This window comes from Apteryx rowi, unplaced genomic scaffold (genome assembly GCF_003343035.1).
Source record: "Apteryx rowi isolate R43461 unplaced genomic scaffold, aptRow1 scaffold_241, whole genome shotgun sequence".
Lineage (NCBI taxonomy): Eukaryota > Metazoa > Chordata > Aves > Apterygiformes > Apterygidae > Apteryx > Apteryx rowi.
Genome location: NW_020448764.1, coordinates 852,888 through 874,504, shown reverse-complemented (window position 1 = coordinate 874,504; position 21,617 = coordinate 852,888). Strand labels below are relative to the sequence as shown.

The following is a 21,617-nucleotide window of genomic DNA, read 5'->3' as shown; positions in this document are numbered from 1 at the left end:
GCCGGCAGCGCTCCGCCGCTGCAGCCGCGGCCTGGGCTAGGTCTCGCTGGCGAGGCCGAGCGCGCAAGGCGCCCGGCGAGCGGGGGGGGGAACCTCCCAAAGCCGCAGGCCCTTGGGAAACGCAGCGGGAGGGCTGCGCCCCTTCGAGCAGCGAGCGCCGCCGCGGTGCCGGGGGCGCTGCGGGCCTGGGGGGGGGGCGGCGGCGCCTCGGTGGCGGCGCTCCAGCACAAAATGGCGGCTGCTAGGCTGGGCGCGTCAGTCCGCCGGTTGAAGCTGGGGAGGTGACAGTGTCTGTTGTCATCTTTCTCCTGGCGAAGGTGAGAAAGATCAGTTTAAAATTTCTGCCTGTGAGCTCAGGTGCTGTTGTGCGGTTTTCTTACGGGATTTCCACTGCTTCCAGCTCTCTGATTCTGATTAAACAACTAATCTAGTGTTCCTTTAGCTGCCTCTTGTCAGTCCTTGCCAATTACCAGTTTACTTTTATACAAAATAAAATACACAGGTCAAACGATCTGTTAACAATATATTGTGGCTTTAAGGACAGTTTGTTTACTTCGTAGTAGCATTTCATAGGATCCATGTGACCAGAAAAAAAAAACAGAATAAAGATTTAAATTAGGCAAAATTATCTCTCACTGTTAAATCCACTTAGCAACTATTACTGAAATCCAGTGATTAGTTACCAACCCCCAAAGCACATCCGTAGCTTTTTTTTTTTCTTTTCTAAACAGAAGCCTCTCAGTTTTTAGCATATAAAGTGCTATACTGCTAGGCCAAAAGGCCTCCCTGCCTGATGTACACAGACAGGCGACGAGTAGGCTCCTGAAGGACTGTCTCCAGGGGACGAGAGCGCTGCAAGCGGAAGGCCGCCGGTCGCCGAGAATGACGCGGCCCTAAAAACAGAAGCTCCCAGGACAGGCAGGGAGGGAGAGGAAGCAGCGGCAGCCGGAGCCCGCAGACAGAAACGTACTGTCTGGGGGGAAATGGTACAGGAAAGCCCCATGAGGTGGGTGTGTGGGGGTGCGGGGTTAAGGTTAAGACATTTGAAGAAAGAAGGGACAGAATAAAGGGAGGAATGAACAGAATAAGGCAAAGAAAGTAAAGGCAGTAAAAAAAAAAAACAAAACACGTCCGAACAGACTGAAATCACTTGTCTCACAGCCTCGCTCTGAGCCCATACTCCTTATTGTGCTGAATCGAGACTGGACCACAGAACAGATACTCAGCCTAATGGACATGACAGCTAAAGCACCATGTTCAAGTTGATGTTTGTCAACTGAAGGCCAAGAAGATAGTTAGAAAACGTGCTGCCTCTCTTACCTTATTTAGATTATCAGCCAAATTGGGGGAATAGATTTTTATCAGCATATTAAAATTAGGTAGCATTTTGGGGGGAAAGATGAGCAAATGAAGTCCCAGAAAAGTATATAATATGTGATGACAGACACTGACAAACAGTTATATGACGGYGTTTGCAACAGTAATATATCGGTGGTCGCATTCTGCATGTTGGGTAAAATGAACTTGGTGGTATTAAAATCTGTATGTGTAAAAGGTTTTGAACACTCTGTGGAAGTAGTGAGGAACAGGAGCAATAAAACACCTCTGCTGGATTTCTGCTCTTGCTTTATAATGTAAAATTCTGTAGCATTACTACATAGGAAGATAAAACACAGAAAGCAAGATTGTAAATCCAGATTTTATCAGTAACTGCATTAAACTAAACTGGCCAGAAACTCAAAAGCTCAAAACAGAGCTCTCCTTTAGAGATTTCAGTTTGATTGAAGCATCAGTCATAAGACTTCTTTGGTAACTTTGGCGATTCCAGCTTTTGAAAAAAGAATTCCCTGAGATGTCTTCAGGTTCAGTTTACTAGCAGCACATGGGAAAAAAAGGAAATCTCTGGTAAATCCTGTGGACAGCCAAATCGTTAGGTGGACTAATTTACCAGTCTCCTAAGGGTATGTTAAATTGGCAACAGGCATGCATTAAGGCACCACAGCTTTTTTTTATTATACTTCTGTTGGGGCTGTGCAGCCAGAGCAGCTGATACACTAACACAGATCTCAGATAAAGTTTGGATAGGAAAAAAATAATGTTTGGTCTTTTTTTAAAAGACTCGTCAGTAAGTTGTGAGCAGGTCTACCATACAGCAAGCAAAACTCAGGAATATATGACTGTAAGCAATGCAGAGTGATTATTTTAGAAAAATATCATACAGTTCCTGAGCAACCCAGTATGTACAACTGAAAGTAATCTCTGCATCTTTTTAAACTTTGGTAGAGAATGATTAATAGAGATCTATAAGGGCAACACAAAGTAATCTACTTTATCAACAGTACTATATGCCAATACGTTGTTCTTAATGTAGTATCTGACTGATTACAATTTGAGGTCATCACTGCAAATACAAAATCAATAATGTAAGATGGGCTCAGATTAACATTAAATGTTAGCAGGCATGCAAAGTCCAAAAATGGCAATACATCTAAAGTCTTGCAGACAAGGTTCCTTTTTATTTAAAGTTTTATAAGTATCCTCATAAATACTTAATTGAAGATAAGGTGAGCATTCAGCCCCTTTTCTCCCCCTATTTAACCTTTAATCCACTAATAGATGCAAAGAGTTTGAATTTGAGGCAGGCTTAGCAATTCCATGACAGCTCACCCCAATGAGCTGACTGGCTGCAACTTTTTTCTCAACCACAAATAGCAGAATTATTTGGCAACTCACAGGAGTGATAAACCAGGCTGTAATGTTGGGCAAGCCTGAAACAATGGAAATGGATGAGTTTTATATTGGTATTTTTGTCAGATTTGCAGTATCCTATTTAACTCTGCTTGGACAGTGTCCAGAATCGAGATCTGTATGCATTAGAAGAACTTGTAAAGGAACAAAGTAACATAACAATTGCACAAAAACAAATAGTTATGAAACATGTATGGTACAGATCAAAGTTATATAAATGACTATATAACATTTTATATAACTATAATGACTTTATATAACTTATTTGTATAAAAGACTATTAAACATTGAATTCGAAGCACAACTGCCTWGTAGTAGAGTAGTTAACGAACACCATAATATTCAATAACAAACTACTGTCCAAAGCTGGTACATTTTCACATTTCTTGGAAATCTAAGCTCTGGGAAATTCAGTCAGTAAAAATTAGGACACCAATTTGGAACAGAGAGCTTACTTGCTATCAGTAAAAAAGTAAGGTTATGTTGCGCAAAGTTTATTTATTATCTTCCTAAGAACACAATGAAATGGACTTTTCTATTAAGTGAAATACTCAAAGTGCAAAGGTTTGACATTTTCATTTGCAAGTGGCTCAGTTTGATTAGGAATAGGCTAAAATTTAGGGTATTTCAGTGTTCATTGATTTACTTGTTCTGTTTAAAATTATTTTCTAAATTTAGCCTGTACAACTATCAGTGTTATTACCCAAAATGGGAAATCCTTGTTTTTTAGCATAAATCTGACACTTGGCTGCTGAACATTTACAAAAATACTTCTGTTGGGAATATAGGTCTGATAAAAATTAAGCTGCATCTTTTATAGGCAAAAGAAATGGCAAAGAACAATCACTTAAATTCCCAAATCTTTATATAAAATCATTCCATAATTTTCAAAAAACTCTGAATTTTACTACTTTCCGATAACAGAAAGGTTTCTAGTCTTTGAAGTCTCATACACAGATAATGTTACAAATATTTGTATTGTTGGTATGCTTACCAAAAAAATGCATGTTTACCTCAATGTGATTCCTTATGTAAGGAGATGCAGTTTCTCTTCCTCACCACTGACACCATCTTGTATCATTCCGTATTGTACAGTGAGAAGAAACTGGTGTGCTCCTCTTCTCGCTAAGTGAAGGTATAATGTTACTCACTTCCTCATCAGTGTTGCCAATAGGTCTGCACCTGAATGGGAACACTCATGGAACTAAAATCTGCAAATACTGAAGTGTTTTCAGAATTAAGACCCAAGTTTGAAGCAGAAATGACCCTTCCTCATATTTTATGGAATTGGCCCTTTGCTGTAGAATATGGTATTTGTGATACTTAAATTTATGTCAAATAATTTGCCAACATTTGGGGCAGAGTCTCTTACTAACAGTGATAAGAATATCCTGCTTTTCTGTATTTCTCTTTTGTTTTTTATTCTTTGTCAGCTGCATGGGACACACTTGACACTTGCAGCAGTGTACACTGAAACCAATCTCTACAAAGACAAGAGTCAAACTTTGTCACAGTAAGGCGTATTACATAAGACACCTCATAATACTTTATACTTCTGGGATCCATAGTTTTCATCTGAATGCCTTATTCACACACTTATGACTTGAAGACATACTCACCCTTTAGATAACATGTTCTATGCTTGGTCTGTGTTTGAAATTACTTTTATCCCTGGCAGGGAATGGGAATTGTTCTTTGGTTAGTTTAAGCAAAAAGCAGTTTTGTGGTTTTTGACAAAGGGAAAGCAAACCCACCCTTTTACTCCTTAAAAAAATTAAAACAGCTACAGAAATAAATAAGCTTGACAACTAGCATCATTTCATGAAAATCGGAGCCTTTTGTTCATTCGGGAAAGATCTGAAGAAGCTTTTTCCCTTCTCCACATACTTTACCTAGTTTCACACCTGGTGTTCACACCTTTAGTACCTTAAGGCTCTTTCTCAGGTCTAGAAAGAGCATTCGTTCTTTTTCCAGGCTTTTTCACTAGTGGGTTGACATTCAGTTGTCTACAGATAGGTTCGGTACCTAAAGTATACCCCAAAGAACAAACTGTTTTCCTTGGGAGGATGAGATTTCCATTTTCTAAAATTCCTAAACCTCCAGTTCTGACCTGATTGGATGGCTCCTTGGAAGTAAAGTTCCTGATAGGCAAAAATGTCTTTGGCTGTGTTAAGAGCAGTCTGTGTCTTCCTTGAATCTATTTTGTCAGGAAAATTCATAATTTAATCACTGTTTAATAAAAATTGCTGGCTTCCCCTCAGATAGAAAACATTTGCATGCTAAAACTGTTATGGCTTTTCTATGATTTAACAAACAGGCATAGTAAACACCTGTTTCTATATCTTTAGGCAACTATATGCACATACATACTTCAAATGAAAGCTTGCAATGTTTATCATGTATCCCAAAATTGAGTTTAACTCAAATCACTATTTGACTGTAATGGAATCTTAACTGATTGTATGTAATTCAGGGTATGTCTCCAGGAGAGCCTCTGAAATGTACTTATCACTGTGGTCAGCCCTCTAACAGGAAAAGATTCCTGAGCATTATATTTTACATAACTATTCACAGGTGTGCAGTATCAACACATGTGCTGCAATCTTGGAGACAAGTGTTGTAAATCTGTTTGGCTCTGTAGATAGTAGAGTTGCACGTGATTATACTACTGATATTATATGCTCTCATGAACTCCTGTATATAGTCATAAAAAATTACCAGTAATTAAAAGAGGAGTCTGTATGGGAGCTGTCTGAAGAAAATCTAGCTACCTCTTGCTTTAGAAATGGAACAAAAATGTGCAATAATTCCAGTAAGATGCTTAGAAATATCTTATCAGGTGATATAAAGAAAGCATTAGGCCTGCAGCCTACTAGTCAGAAAGCTTTTTTTAAGAGAGAGAGAGAGTGCATTGAACTTAAAATTGGGCTTGTTGCTGTCCAGATTTTCACCTGGTAGTTACCTGAAGGATATCTGTCATTTTTTTTAGGGCAGCAATCCATATATTTTATTTGCCCTCTGCATCTGTAGCCTACAGCAGTCTTTTCCAGTGCCCTTGAAGCTCAGTCTCCATTCCAGTTGCAGATAAACCACTATTTTGCCTTCCTCCATCTTATATCTGTACAAGTCAAGGACTATCTTTCAGAAGCTGATTAGACTTAAGTTCCTTTTATTTTAAGGTCTTTTAAAATGCTAAGAAATGTTCATACTCCAAACATTTTTTTTCTTCTGAACAATCAGTTATCTGAATTTTTTTCATGTTAATGTCCTAGCTTTCCAGATCTGCAGACTGTAGTTGCAATCTCTTGCAATTTATTTGATGTGACTTTTATGCTATTAAATATTTGTCCTTAAAGCCTGGGTTTCCCATGACAGAATATTTCACCCACATCTCAACTTTGAATCATGAAAATGCAGGGGAGAAAAACAGGAGAATAATATGATCCTGTAGAAAAGCTTGGAGACCTGAAACAAATTTGTCTCAAAGGCTCACAAAGACTAAGACAATAGAGGGTATTAAAATACAGTGCATTTATATTTTGGACAGTTGTGTGATTTCTAATCTGGTTTGGGGGTTTAGAGTTGTAATGCATGAATACTGAATACTTCAGGTTAACAGTACTGTCTTAATCTCACTTGGGCTAGGACCATCGTGTTGTAAATCCATCCGAGATAAGCAATGGCAAGAGAACTGTGCTGTGCTCCAAGCTCAGCAGCTCCTTCTCTGCTTACAAAGCTTCATAGCCACAACACATAGCAACTGCTTCTATTAAAACATGGCTCCAGCTTTGCCAACTGGGTGTCAGCTGCTGGCTACCCAAAGAACTTGGAACATCCAGTAAGCACAGGAGAGGGCAGTATTAGTCCAAGAGAAGGCATGAAGAGAACAAATTATTACTGAAAAAAATAAGCCAAAATGTAATAAAGAGCATTTTTTCCAAGTTTAAAACAATTCTGTCACTGACATCGATTTTTCTTTTTTTTACATTTACACAGTTTCTTAATGTTTGTTTTGTTCCAATTGGCTGTAATGTGAAACAAGAAATCCAGAACAAAGCAGGTAAGAATCATTACAAGCCACAAGCCTTCCAGCGTGACAGTAATTAGGTTAATGAACTACAGGTTGCCTTTCGAAGAACTTAAAACCAGATGAGACAATATGAACAGATTCAAAACAAAACAAAACTGTATTTCTATTAATATCTGCTGAGCAGGCCCTAGACTTGAAAATGGAGCTAGAAAAAGTGTGGAAACCAAATGGCATTTTTGTCAATACAGTTTTCTTCTTTCTTTAATTCAGTTTTCCATCAGAGCCAAATGTAGAAGAAAGTCTGCAACAATTAAATACAATTCATATGACCTCTTAAACCATAGGAGATACAGATACATGAAGGTACAGTGGTTAATTTCATCTTAAATGCATTTATTTGTGTTTAATTTATGGAAAGCTGTATTGTCCAGGTGTTCCTAATCTGGTTCATATTTCACCTTAACAGTATATATATAGTTGTGCTGCTTTCTGAATTCTGCTTTTTCATTCATGTTTGGACAGATGCTTATATGTCCTCTCATTTGTCAACAAGCAATATTATTAAGAGTTGTGTTAGTACCTATTATTTGAAAAGGAAATTTACTCCAGTTATTATATTGTAACACAACCCAGTGTAGGTGCTTATTATTGTGTTTATTCTAGTAGCACTAAAAAATACCAACTGAGACAGTTTTCAATGCTTTAGGTGCTGTGCAAGCAGAATAAAACACTATTTTAGTAAAATGTGCTCTTCCCAAAAGTATCAGAGTATGAGTACGAACAATAACTAGTATAATAACTAGTACTAGCACTAACAATTTGCTGTTTGTATTTTCTCACATAAAAATTTTAAGTATAGCTGATAATACACATGGTGTATTACAGGGATAGAAGGAAGGGCAGAATATAAAGCTCTGCAAGCTGTATCCACTTATTTCTTGGTGTTTCTGGCTCTCTGCTGTTTGCTCAGCTAGTATGTTTTCCATAAATGTAATCTACACTTGTAAAACTAAATTTAAAATAACTAAGTGCTGACAAGGGAAAAGAATGCAGGATTATTTTCTACATGCTCATGACCTGGAAGAGCAAGAGGTACCAATGGAAGGTTTAAGGTCCAGCATCTCTTGACACATCAGAGCTAGAACTTTACATGTACTATTAAAGATAGACTGAAGAGAAACCCGTTTTCCCAAAATCACAAAAAGTAGCTAAACTCTAGCTTTGGCAAATATTGGCAAATTGTGTTTAAATTGCAATATATAGAAAATGTTAGATAATTTATATATAGAATAGAATTAGCCTTAAGTACATCTCTGCATCTCTTTTGTATGTAAAAAAGTTTCCATTTCTTGCCCTACTTGGCTTATATGCATTTTTAGTATTGTAATTTTTACATTTGCGCATGAGCAAATAAAATCAATTTGCTACATTAATGTTCACAGTAAGGACTATTCTTGTATATTAACACCTCTCCCATGCTGCTATATTCTGTGATGGCTTTATCTGTTAATTAGTATCTTCAGTGCTTAAAACAAGTACCCACAAGGTATTTGTGTAGAAAAAACAGTGAAAGGAGCAGTGAACCCCAAACAGTAATCACAGTGCATCTTTCACATAAAAAATAAGACTTCAGAGGAATCCTTTTGATTTCACTGTCCTTGTGGTACCTAGTCACATCATTCTCTTTTTTTAATTTCAAGTGACAACTGTCAAGTCACTTAAAGTGTGGTCAGGGTATTAAAAAAATTTCTTAGCGAAAAAAAAAGTTCTATATATGTGGATCTGCACATATGTACACTGGAATCTCTTCTGCAGTGAATATATTATTTTCGCTAGTAGTAACCCAGTCAAGAAAACAGATTTGTGGAGCATCTTCCACAGAAATTCAGAGTTGCAAGCAATCACATCCGTGCTGTGATTAGCTGACAGACTAATTTAGCCTACAGAAGCTGTATTACTTTGTTGGCAAGAAGGGAACACATTTAATTGTCCTAATAGCATTGCTTGAGAAATCATGGAAAACAAGAAGAAATTCAGTTTTAAAGTGGTTGTTCAGTGCAAGACTACAATTAAGGGCAAATAGTATGGTTTTTTTTCCTCCCAAATGTTAAAACTGAAGTTTAGTATCTTTGGAAGCAACTTTTTTTTTCATTTGCTGACTGATGACGTTAATGTGCACTTATGCCACTGATGTGAATATAACTGAGTGAAAATTTTCATTACACAACTTGAAAGGCAGGCAGAAAGCCCCAGAATTAATGCTGAAAAGCAAGGTGCCCATCTTGCATATGAACTACTGGCTACACACAATCGTTGCTTTCAAAAACGCTATCTTTTCAGCATCTCTTCCAGGAAAGCGCCAAGGAGCTTTTCCACAAAGCCTCCCAGAAGAAGCTGCCCCGCGGCAGCTCCATGTCAGCCCTGGCAGACGCCCGGTTTCACGCGTGAGGGCCGGGGCAGGCGGTCGGTGCTGCTGCGCCACGCGCTGCAGGCGGCGGCCTGCAGCCCCCGAGCACGGGCCCTTCACTGCGGCGAGGGAGCGCGGGCGGNGGCGGGCACGGCCAGCCAGGGCGCCGCTGCCGCCGCTGCCCTCGACCCTAGCGGCGTCTGCCGCTAGGAGGCGGCCGTCGCGGCGGCCGTATCCTTCCGTCCGCCCCCATGATGCCCTGCGGCGCGCTGCCCGCCGCGCGCTCCCCCCTCCCTTCTGCCCGTTTAGCTGACAGGCTTTAAATCAACATTCAAATAACCAGGGAAACCGTCACACGGGAAAGCAGGGGCACCTCAGTACTGCCTGCTGGGGAGGGAGGAAGAGCGGGGGGCGAGCTCCCCAAGGGCAGCCCCGCGGCGGCCGGGGCCGGCAGCTGAGGGCCGCTGGCCGTGCCGGTGAGTGCGGCGCGGCCGCCCCGGGCCATTGCGGCGGCCCGCGCCGCGCCGCGCCGCCCCGCGCGCAGCTCCCCCGCCCCGAACGTGAGGGGBGGTTAGGGGGCGGGGCGGCCGGGAGCTTATTTCCTCCTTGGGCGCCATTTTGTAGCGCAGAGAATCCGCAAATAAAGAGCGGGCGGGAGTGGTGCGTGAGGAAGCGGGGGGCGGGGGGACGCGACGGCGGCGACGRCGGCGACGGCGACGACCCCGGCTCCGGAGCAGCGGTCCCGGTAGAGCCGGTTGCGGGCGCGGAGGTGGCGGCGGGTGTGAGCGGTGTCGGCGCTTCGCCCTCGATGTGACGGGTGCGGCCCAGGCAACCAGTGTGCTGGAAGAGTGAGGCCTCCGCACCGCGGGCGGGAGGTGAGTGACCGCGCGAGCGCTCCTTTCCTCCGCTGGACTCCCCCTTTCCCTGGTACCGCCGCCCTCCTCCCCGTGGGAAGTAGCGGGGTCCTCGGCAGGGACCGGGCATCTCGCGGCCCCGGGACGCCCGGCTCCGGTGGCTCCATCCCTCACCCCGAGCGGGGGGAGGAGCGGAAGCACTTAGAGCCATTTTGTGCGAGCCCGGCCTGACTGCTCCGCTGAGATCCTCCTCCCCCAGCCTTCGGCTCCGCCACGCCCGGGCGCAGCCGCCACCACTGGGGCTCCCTCTGGGCGAGGGAGACGCATTGGGTTTTTTGTTTGTTTGTTTTTTCCTCCTCCTGTTGAAGCCGAGCGAGGACGGCCCGACGGGGCGAGGCGGGCAGCGCCCGTGCTGCCTGAAGGGAGGGGGCGGCGGCGGTCTGTCAAATGTCCGCGACGAGCCGTCGGGTCAGCAGCCTGCAGCTGCGCCTGGCCCGGGGCCGGCGGGGTCTCCACGCAGGAAGCGGGGCCGCGCGGCGGCGGCCCGCCGTTTTGGGGGAGGAGGGGAGCCGAGGCCCGGCTATGCCAGGGTCCTGACGGCGGTCGCTGGGGCTAGTGTGGAAACTTTCGTAGTCTGGGATCTTATTTTGGAACTTCTTGTTTCGGGACACTCGAACGCATGCTGGGCTTTTCCCACGGAATGCTTTTCATATCGTTGAAATAACTGGGAGTTATTTCAGCTGTTGCTAGTGAAGTGGCGCTTCAGTTACGTCTGGTATTATTTGATTACCTTGTCTCTTAGCTTCTTTTTTTATTCTTAAACCTTATGTCTTCTAAATGCTGTAGTAAAAAGTGTGCAGGAAACCACAGTTCCTGAGACTAAAATGCATTTTCCCTTTTTCAGTCCTTTCATATTTCAATTACTGTAAAAGCCTAAGACTTCATGAGATTACATGAGAATTCTTTTAGTGTCCGTGATGACCCTTTTTTAAGCCTGAAATATGTGTTTATATTGCTCATTGTCAAGAGCAGGTGTAGAAGCTGTGGGAGTTTAACAGGTATCACTGCTCTGAAATCATGAAAGTGCCTACTTAGGAAAGTACAGGTTAAACTGTTTGTTGTATTAATTGGAAAGTGCAATCATGATAATTCCAGTCAGAAAATGGCAGTTCATCCTGCTCTTGCAAAATATTACTGAACTGCTTAGCAGAAAGATCCTCTATCTTTCAGAGGAGAGGAATGGTGAGTTGCATCTCTTGCTGCACAACACTTCAAGTTACTCTATTACATTCAAAGAATGAGTGTTTCAGTTGTAATAATGTTGTTAAAGTTTATTGCATATAGATTTATCTGTTAAGCACAGAAAGAACTAAGACAAATCACTGTGATAACTAAGTGATATAGTAAGCCTGATGCTCTAATGCTTCCGAAAACACTGAGCCCAATGATAGAAATATGACCTGTAGCAATAACGAACTCCTAAGCTGTTTGTGTACTGTAGGTGCTTAAAAAAAAAAAGCTGTTGCATAGGAGTAGGGAGGCAAAATTCACATGTACAAAAAGAACACTATCACTTAGCTGTAGTAGTAAGAAGTTCAGGTGTGATCAACATAGGATTTCCAAAATAATACCTTACTAAGAAATATTCAGGGTGTTTTTTAGTGTACACTTCTAGTTCTACAGGTGAAAACAGGTGGCAGTAAAACAATAACTTAGGTAATGCAGTGGACTGTAACTTTTATTTTCAGSACATGCATTAAAGGATCTTATCAGATAGCAAGAGATGGCTTTGTAAATGGCAGTGCATTGGGCCTCAAGGTTAGAAGAGTAGTCTGACTTGGTGCTGCCAAGAGAAGACTGGATGTGGGAGCCTTGTGCTAGGTCTGGAGATAGGCAATAAGGATGAGGCATCAGCCTTTGATTTCTTTCAGTTACTATTGTGGTAGCACTCAAGTGTTCATAGCTTGCTGTATGCTGCTGCAGGGTTCATAAGTGGAGTCTTCAGAAAACTCATCTTTTTTTGGTATTTGTATGCTCCTGATATTTTTCTGACATATGATGGCATCTTCTGTGTATGATTTTAATCTAAGCGTAGTTCCATGGGATGTTTGAAAGGCAGGCCTCTCTCCCTTGAGGACTTAAATCCTGCTGAAATCTTCAAGATTCCTTCCAAATACTGAAGGAATTCAGGCTTCTCAAAATCTTTAAGAAAATTGTAATGGGAGAAGTAGGCAATCTAAACATAGGGGGCTGTGAGCGTTCCCCATGTGATCTCAAGTTATCTTGTGTTATTTTGGATGACTAAATTGAGCATCATTGGTTTGTATCAATAGTCTCTTACACTTTAATACATTTAAAATTGCATTTAGTGAAAATCTTATGTGAAAAGCCGTGTCCAGAAGTTAAAGCAAAATGCTTGAGCAACTTCTCATGCGAGACAGAAAAGTAGTGGTGGGGAGGATAGACTTTTTAGACTAGGGAAGCACTTAAGTACCTGTGTGTTATGAAGATTAGGAACAGGAAGCTGACATTTGTCAGAGATAACCTGTGTTGAATGTTATTAGAAACCTTTCCATTGGTTCTGATGTCACTTTTTACTTTATGAAGGGCTTGGAAGCTGTTTCACCTGTGCACTGTAGGTGTGTAGACATTATCATAATCTTGTTTGACATAGGGCTATATATTGAATGTTAATATAGGCTGAAGGAACTGTCTTTCACTTGATATGTGTTTGTTTGTCTTTTTGACAACAGCGAGGCCTTTAGGATTTCAAAAACTTAGTTTAGTTTGAGTGCTTTTTTGAAAATATCAAAGAGTACTTGGTATAAGTTGTGTTCYCCTGTCCCGCAATCATTTTTAAACAACTTAAATGCATTGTATTTGTGAAGCTAACTGTTCACAAGTGAGGAATTGGGTACATCCATTTTCTTGTATAAGTGCATGGCAAAGATTTTTTTTAAGGTTAAAATCTCAATGTTACGTGCAGCTCTTCTGTTGGAAGGCATATTGCAAAGATGCATGCCTCCAGCAAAGCTTGCCTCTGTTTCTTATATACTTATGATGTTCGTGGGCTTTTTTTAATAATCATAGTAATAGAAAATACTTTGCCTCTTTGAGGTAAGGAAGCATGTCCTGTAATACAAGGAATTGTGGCTAATTAATATAGGTGTAATAGGATTGCATTGTGCTATAAACGGACAAGAGGAATTGTATTCGATGGGGTACCCAAGTTGTTTGTCACTTATTTTTCCTAAAAAAAAAAAAATAATAATAATAACCTGAAGAGTTTTAAAATAACTGCTCAATACTTTGTTTATCAAAATCTTAAAAATAAGAGATAAGTAGTTGGAAAAACTCACTGTCTTGACATTCCCCAAATATTGGTGGTAATGTTTCCAAATCACTTCTTTTTATTCCAAAGAGATACTGAAATAGTGGTATAAAATTACATTCTTCAGGTCATAACTATCTTCTGTCTTTAAAAAAAAAAAAAAAAAAAAAGTTAAATAGATGTAGGCAGGTATCAAATGTCAGTTTGATCTTAAAAACAAGTATGGACAAAGTTAGATGGTTTTGCTTAGTTAAATAGGGAAGAGTTGATTATTGATACTCTTTCAGATATTGAAAGAACACTCTGGGTAGTTTTTGTAAAGGTGTCTCATGACTTGGTATCTAGATTACAATAGGAAACTTGTCATAGTATTCTTTTGTACTCTGCATTATATGGTACCAATATTTCAGTAATCTGATATCACTAATAAATACAAATTTAAGGAAGAAGTACAAATGTCTGACTTGCTGCGTGTTTTATGTACCCTAGTAATGGTATTAAATAAAACTCCCTTTTTTCTCCCCTTTTAGAGTTCACAATGACGAATGAAGAACCTCTCCCGAAGAAGGTATGTTTAAAAATACTTACTGTTTTTTTTTTTTTTTTTCCAAATAGTCATGACAACCTGTTAAATTGTGCTTCTCCTTTGCTCCATAGGTTCGCCTTAGTGAAGCAGACTTTAAGGTTTTGCCTAGAGATGAGCTGATCCTAAGGTAAAGTAACAAGCAGTTTTTCTATTGCAACATTTTAGTGAATTCTTAATGGAAAACATGTAACCTCTTCTCTCCACCTCTCCATTGCTTATAGCATCCTTGTTCTGATAACCTATTTCATCCTTTTCATCATAAAACTCTTCTGTAAAATTCTCCTTGTCCCAAATACTTTAAGAGTTGGGGACAAGTGCTTTTCTGAAGGAAACAAAATCCTGAGCATTGTTTTCTAATCCATGAGTAGAAATAGTGTTTTTTTGTTTTTTTTTTTTGTTTTTTTCCACTTGCAACTTCAGAAGACTAGGTTGCTTACATTCTTTGCTAGATAGCAAGTTATTTTTAAACATCAGGAAACTCAACTCCTTACTCCATAATGAGTTTTAGTTTTTCTTAGTCCACACAGTTGTCCTTCTAACATGTTCAGATTTTAAACGTAAAATATGTTAAAGTGAAATTCTCGCTTAAAACTCACACAAAGGAGAGCCTGAACATCTCTTTCATCTTTTAGGAAGCTAGGTGTCACCATGGAAAAGTTAACAGAATTATTATTTTCCCTCCTCTCAATTCTAAATTAGCATTTATTATCCTCTGGTATGAATTTGTGCAAGTATAGTCACAGGAATAAGCTTAGTGAGAATAGTTAAATGGATTGTATTTATAAACTTATCTCAACAATCTTAGAAGGGTATTTTCCTCCCCTTCCCCCCATGTTTTAGCTAACCTTTCTTCAAGAGTGAAGATAGTCTTAATTGAATTCTTTTCAACTGTAATCATGGCTAGTTCTGTGAGACAGTTGTAAGCGCATGTTCTGGGCCTTCTAAAAAGAGAGCTCTTGCAGTTGTACAGGCCATCTGTTTGAAGAAGTAGACCCAAGGCACTTGGTTCCATATACCTGAGTTTCCTGATTGTAAAAAAGGAACTAAGGAGACTAGGCATTCAAAGGTCATCTGTTTTATCTGCTAGAGTAGTCTGTGTGCATTTTGGTAAACTTCAGCTCTTGGCTTCTTGTACACCCTAAGTTATTAGCGTTATTACAGTATCTTGAGTTGGACAAAAATTGCTGTTTTATATTTGAGTTAATGAAGACTGAACTGCTTAGAAAAATGAGGATGCAAGTGCAATACTTAATATATAAGATCAGCTACTCCCTCTTGTGGGCAAATCATCCTGTCAGTAGTGGGAGGACAGTTCTTTCCAGTGGAGTCAATGTAGTCCTGCTTCATATGTTTAAAACTGACTTCTGGCTTCCCACACCCAAGTATTTGTTTTTTGAGTAGTAAGAAATAATGTCTTTAGCAGAAAAAGTGCCTATTTGAGATTAGGTGGTTCAGACCTTGTAAGTCTTTGTCCTTGTTGTGTTTCTACACACATGTGCATACACACACCCCAGGCTTATCCCCGGAGAGTAGCGAACTTACAAGTTTCTAAAGCTAGGCCATTCCTTCCTGCTGCAAAACTCCTATCAAGGTATCAACGCCTAGATCCTGGGCACCTTGTTTCCTGAGCTGTGGTTTAAAGACAAACAAAAAAAAAGCTTCTGACTGTAATCAGTGTCTTGGTTTGTTACTGCTCTAGAAGAGAGATCAATTTCCAGCATATATTAAAGTGAGAATGTGATGGAATCTGCACAAGGAGGTAATGTAAATCAGTAGCTAAACTATCTTAATAAAAAGATGGGGCAATTTGTCACAGTTGTGTTGGTACTGAATCTTTCTCTTAGTGTAGACAGAGGAACTTACTGTGGTCTCAGAGCCACTTGATTGATTAAAGGATAACTGTCCCTCATACCCAGAAATAGAAACTTAAATGCCATTTTGTCCCTGTCCATGTTGTTTGTTTGCATTAACCAGCCCCATAATATTATTGCTTTTTCTTTGAATTGGGTGCATGTTTAATGGATTTTTAGTGAAGCTTGATCTTATCTATGACTTCATGTAAAACTAGTGTTACCACACTAACTGCTAACTTATTTTGTAGGATTGTAAGCCTGATTGTAAAGATGGAATATAAAATGTTGAGCTGTATATGTATATTGTATTTTTTTTCAAAGGCATGTCTGCTGTTTTCAGACATAGAAAAACATGTGTTGACCACTAGTGGATCATCTCAAAATAAGACTTGGAATGGGTTTTTTAGCTAGTGCTCTGGTAGGGCAAATGTTTCAAGATACTAGCTTATGTAATCTGTGGGGTTTGGTCTTTTAGGTAATACATAATCTCTGTACAAATTGCACTGATAAAATATGTATGTAGAAAAATTGTTTATCAGGTCTTGTGCCATGAATCCAAACTTCACTATTCTTTTCTATAAAGTACATAATTTAGTGGGGGTTTTTTGTTTTTTTTTGTTTTTTTTTTTAACTTCTGTTGACTGAAAGTGAGCTGGATCTACAACTTGAGAAGCCTCTGAGTCTGGCCTTCTGGTGATTCCTGCTTGTCTCATTACTTGCAGCTGTGGACTCATTTCCTTCATTCTCCCCATCACTTTCTTTTTTTAAATGCAATAACCACTTAGCTTGAACATGTAGGAGCTGCTGTGAAGGAAGAAGAGCCAGAAACACAATAAGCAAGCACTCTGGTTCATAGCTTAACTCTTGATCAGTATTGCCATGATTTAGTGTAGTGGTTAGTCTTTGAAATCTTCAAGCACCCACATCTACACAAGCAGTTCTGGTGAAATACAGTCGTCTTAGTGCTTGTTGAAGAGTAATACTCTTAGCAAAGACTTTTAACCAAGGTGGACATACAGCCAGTCACTTCTGGAATGGCTTAAGGGCAGTTCACCCTCCTGCCCCCAGAATGCTTGTCACTTATTCTTGGGGGAAAAGTGAACTGCAAAGCTGGGCATCAAAAATGGATGATCCAGGAAAACTAGCTGCCTTTGAAAGTGGAATTTATAGAAGTATTTTGAAGCCATTGCATCTTCAAATCTGTTTCTGGGTAACTAATATTTTTAGGGAATGAAGGGAACTAACTGTTAATGCTTCCAAGTTACCTTCTAGTCCTTGTGAGACTGCTAGTGACCCCTGAATGTAAATGAGTTTCAAAGCAGTTTCCCTAACTTTGTGTACAGATCTGTGTCTCTGCTCTGTAGCAACTTTACAAGTAGCAGTTTAGTGAAACTGTTCAGATTGTCAGTGATCTGCTGGCCAGATAGTGACATGAACCATCCTGGCAAAACAGGTGACATGATGTTGATTAAAATGGATTTGATAGAAGAGACTGGCTGGCTTTAACCTTCATTATTTCCCTATTCTAGTTCATTGTTGAGCTGTGCCAAGCCCCCTGCAGGTGTACCAGAAGGGGTAATATGGGCAAGGAGGGGTGTAAGACAACTCTTAAGCTTGCTTAAAGCAATGCATCTGTTAGATTGTATGCAAAGTTATAGTCTATGATAGGTGAAGAGAACAGTCTGTCTTGGCTGTTGGGAAGAAAGGCTTCAGATTTAAGTTTGCCCATCAAGTCCCAATAAATCACTGACTTTCTTTAATTAAAAGAAAAGTATGTACAAATTCTTAAATAGGTTAACTTAACTGTTTTTGTGTCAGTGTAAGAGTTTACTTAAAAAGAAAAAAAATCAAACTAATGCGGGTACGATGTTTACATGATCCTGGTGGCGGGGGTATTGCTTTCAAGTAAGGTGAAAAAATTTCCCAGATGAGAGTTCTTTCCTCTTGTAGTTGAAGATGGGCTGGCAGCAAGCTTTTACTTTAAATTTTACTTCTGGCAACATTTTTGGAAAACCTTTTTGTATATCACTTCAGGATTTTTTTGGACATGTTTACTGAGATTTAGAATGTGATTGGGGCAGAAATCTCTTCCTTGAAGAGCTCAGAATATTAGCTAGTTGAAAAATGTTTAAAATTCCTAATCTTTAGAAATAGTGTTTGTATGGAGATTTTTTTCGTAACTTAACAAATGTCTTTAATGTGTTATGGTGTCTTATGGGGAAGTTATATATTTATGTGCAGAGAATTACATTGTTTATGAATACAGTTGGAATTAAAATTTCTAATTGAAATTAAATAAAGATGTACTCCAAATGTGACATATGGTGACATAAGTGACTTGACATTTTTTCTAATTGGTTACTGTTTGCAGTAGGGCTTAATGGAGCCTGCAGCGTGTGTGTGTGCACATGCGCGTGGCCTAACTTACGCCTAAGAATCCTTGGAAAACACTGGAGTTATGCTTGATACCTGGGATTTCTAGGTGCTGCTACACCTACTACTAAATTAGCCTATGCTTCTGCTGTTTAGTTTCAACAGGCCATGGCTGAGCAAATGCATCATATTACATTTCTACAAATTTACTGTCCTTGCCACCTTTTTCAAGCTCAATATGAACATTTAACTTAATTCCCACTTAAGTGTGGGAATTTCATGTAATGGGAATACAAGCTCACCTCATCCTTGCTTGTCAACAGCCTGGAGTCTATGCTACTGGAAAAAGTACAAAAGCAAAACTGTTATGCATGGCGATCCAGTTATACAGTTTAAGATCAGAGTTGCACATCTGGAAATCCTGCCCTTTATTTAGGTTAAAAACAGATCTTTTTTTCCATGGACTGTTCACTTAGAATTGTTACAAGCTCTAACACCATTCTTGCAGTTACTTGAGACCTAGAAGTACACAGTTGTACATCTGTCATGTTTCATCATAGAATCATCTGGACTCCTCTACCATCCTAAACATAATAAAGAAGAGGAAATACAAAAATGGGTGTTAACAATGTGCAGAGTTAGAGCATTAAAAAATATTATCACTTTCAGCAGCTTCCGTTTTTTAAAATGCTTGCTTCTGTGATAGTTCCATGTTTTCCTTTTTATTTTATCCTTAGTATAGTTTCTAGAAGCTTCAGCTTTTTAACATCAGCATTGCGAAGATTAGAATTTTACTTTAGTTCCCTCTGTTAATGATCTGTGCTACTACTGTCAACAAGGGGAAACAATTACACAGTGAAGCAAGCTGAAAAGTGTTTAGCAAAATGGATCATTAAAGGCATTACCAGAAGAAGTTACCACAAGAAGTTMTAAAAGGTTGCAGCACATGTGGAACAAGTGTGTAAAGTCTTAAGTCAGTTAACTTAGTTTTAATTTAAATGTGTATTATTTGGGCCATCATCAGACTTTTTTTAGTCTTGCCAGTAGAGGGGAGCACTTTTCCCTTAACTGTTGTTCATGCATTCAAGGCAAATATTTTGACATACTGATCTTCAGGATTACTGAGAGCTTAAAATATTCACAGCAGATAAAACATCACAACCACAAGTTTGATTGAAGTGCCCTTAATAAGGGCCTGCTTAGGTGTTTGTTTTGTTTTTCCTGAGCTAGTTAATCGAAAGAATGGTCTACTTCATCATGTGGATGTTTCTAAACTTCAACTTTCATTACTTCACTTTGTTTTGATACTTTTAGTCTATTTCAGAGTTCCTATATCAATGATAAAAAAAAATCCTATTGCATGAAAGAACTTGGGTGGTTTTTTTTGTCTTTGCACTTGCCATTTTTCTGGTTTGCCTGAAGTGAGATGAAAACCAGGTGGATTGCCAGAAGAGAAAATAGCTTTTGAGTTCTTCTGTAGTCATACCAAAATTGTTGAGATGGAGGTGTGTGAAAATGAAGTTGTTATGGTAGAGAAACTTGAAATCTTTAAAATTTATTGATGGAAAAAATCTGAGTTTGTCATCTGTGGTGATCACAAGTTTGTTCTATGCAATTTCTGAAACTTGTCTGTAGATTAATTGCTATAATCTTGACCAGGTTTTGTCCATCTTGACAAAACATTGTACCGTAAATAACTGTTGGAGGTCTGAAGAGTGATCATTCTGGAAGAGTTTAGGCATATGTATTAGGTCCATGACTTGATCTAATACACTTACCCACCACACCTTTTCTTCCAGAAGTTGAGGTAGTTCTTGCTGAACTATTAGCATTTGAGAGGTTACGTAGGGGTATTGCCTCTAACTTTCCTGGTCACCATATGCAACCCATTTTCTTTCCAGTGCTGGTCTGTTATGTCTGTTTAACTTGTGAGTGAATTGAAGCCCTGAAACACTCCTTATATAGCTTTTATCAATCAGGAGGTCACAGTTAAAGCTGAACTGTTGTTTTCAGGTCTGCAGGATGAACTTAGTAGTCAAGTAATCCTGCAATTGTATTTGAATACCATTTTTAAAATTCTTTTATGTAATTCTTTCATGTAAAAACTAGGTTCTTTCTTTACAGGCTTGCTATATAGTGGATTGTTTCAGTTTTACTTTTTGGGGGTTGACATCTTCTGAATGAGTGTTGAACTCTTGTTTCTGTATCAGTATTTCTTTTTTGTTTCTATATCAGCATTTCTTTTTAGAGCAAAGAGATAAGTTTAGGAGCTAAGTGAAAATGCAGTTATTCTCTTTTGCAGAGCTTCAGAGAGCAAGTTAAAGCAGTAATTTCACATGCTGCTGAACAGATCTATAAAACTTTGCTGCTGCCAGAGAGGGAAGAGACCTTGTGTTTACTTTCTTCCCAGCCATGTAATCTCACTCATTCCTAGATCTGATGCTTTTCAGGCTCTTTAATGAGCAGTTTGAATTCACTAAACCATCAAAAATGATCTAGAGTTTGGTTTTATTGTTTTGCATTGAGATAGTTTTGTTCTAGTTTAGTGAATTAAAATAGAGTGGTCTAATGGGTCTGGTACAGAGTAGATGGAGAAAGAAAGGGTAGCTGGGAAAGAGGGAGCAGAAACCTTCCCCTTCTCGTCGTGGTACGTTGTTAGATCAGTTCATTTCATCTTGTGGAATTGTACCATTATGAGGAAAGTGTATAGTTAGGAGCAAAATACATCTTAAAAAAAAGTGCCACTTCATTATGACTGATTTTTAGGCAACCATCCTGTGAACTTTGTCAGGAAGGCATGTTGTCCTAAGCTTTACTGCATTTTTTATTTGCTACTGACTTGATGGTGTGCATTATATGTAGCATTATTTTAAGTGTGGAGTTTCCCAACCATATGTATGGATCACTTTTTTAGCATGCCTGCAAAGAGTTACCAAACTAGCTTCTGGTCAATGAATATAATCAGCCTATGATTTTGGTTTGAGTGAGTTGGAATAACTAGTTAGCCTAGACTTGGCAAATTTTAGTGTCCTATTATTATATACTTAAGCTTGCTTTGCTATTCAATTGATGAGTGGTGTAACCCTAATGCAGACTTCTGTTGTCTTTGTGTTATAGTTTCTGCTATGTAATTTAGTTTTGATTGTTCTGCTTTGAGGATGAGATACATCTTAAGTATTTCACATGTACAAAATAATAAATGTCTGATCCCAATGTTTGTCCAAAATAACACAGTAGGTTTTAAGATGTCTATTTTAAGTGGCAACATGCAGCTATGTGGGTTTTTTTATCCTGTCTCCTTCTGAGGTGCAAGATGAAATTAAATATTTTTATGGATAAAGTAAATTTTTTATCAGAATTGTCATTTATCCAATTATGCAATTCCCTTGTGATGCTTTCTGATTATGGTATAAATGTATACTATGAAAGTTTAGG

The 21,617-nt window shown here is 39.4% G+C and overlaps 1 protein-coding gene and 1 long non-coding RNA gene across 3 annotated transcripts in view; both read left to right on the top strand.

Annotated features, from left to right (window-relative positions):
• The first annotated feature begins 11 nt into the window (after positions 1-11).
• Positions 12-8,114, top strand: LOC112966426. The gene is made up of 4 exons (XR_003253601.1): positions 12-317; positions 732-1,006; positions 6,745-6,808; positions 7,049-8,114. It is a non-coding gene; the product is annotated as an uncharacterized LOC112966426 (long non-coding RNA).
• A 1,685-nt stretch (positions 8,115-9,799) lies between these two features.
• Positions 9,800-21,617, top strand: part of WTAP (WT1 associated protein) — a 28,948-nt gene continuing 17,130 nt past the window's right edge. Inside the window, exons 1-3 of one of the 2 annotated variants that reach the window (XR_003253593.1) lie at positions 9,800-10,060; positions 13,901-13,938; positions 14,028-14,083. Coding sequence is in view for 1 of the 2 variants with exons in the window: in XM_026066454.1 (XP_025922239.1) it covers positions 13,909-13,938; positions 14,028-14,083 (86 nt within the window). In the remaining variant the exon portion in view is untranslated. The remainder of the gene's footprint in view (positions 10,061-13,900; positions 13,939-14,027; positions 14,084-21,617) is intronic. The other variant, XM_026066454.1, reaches the window with a different exon arrangement.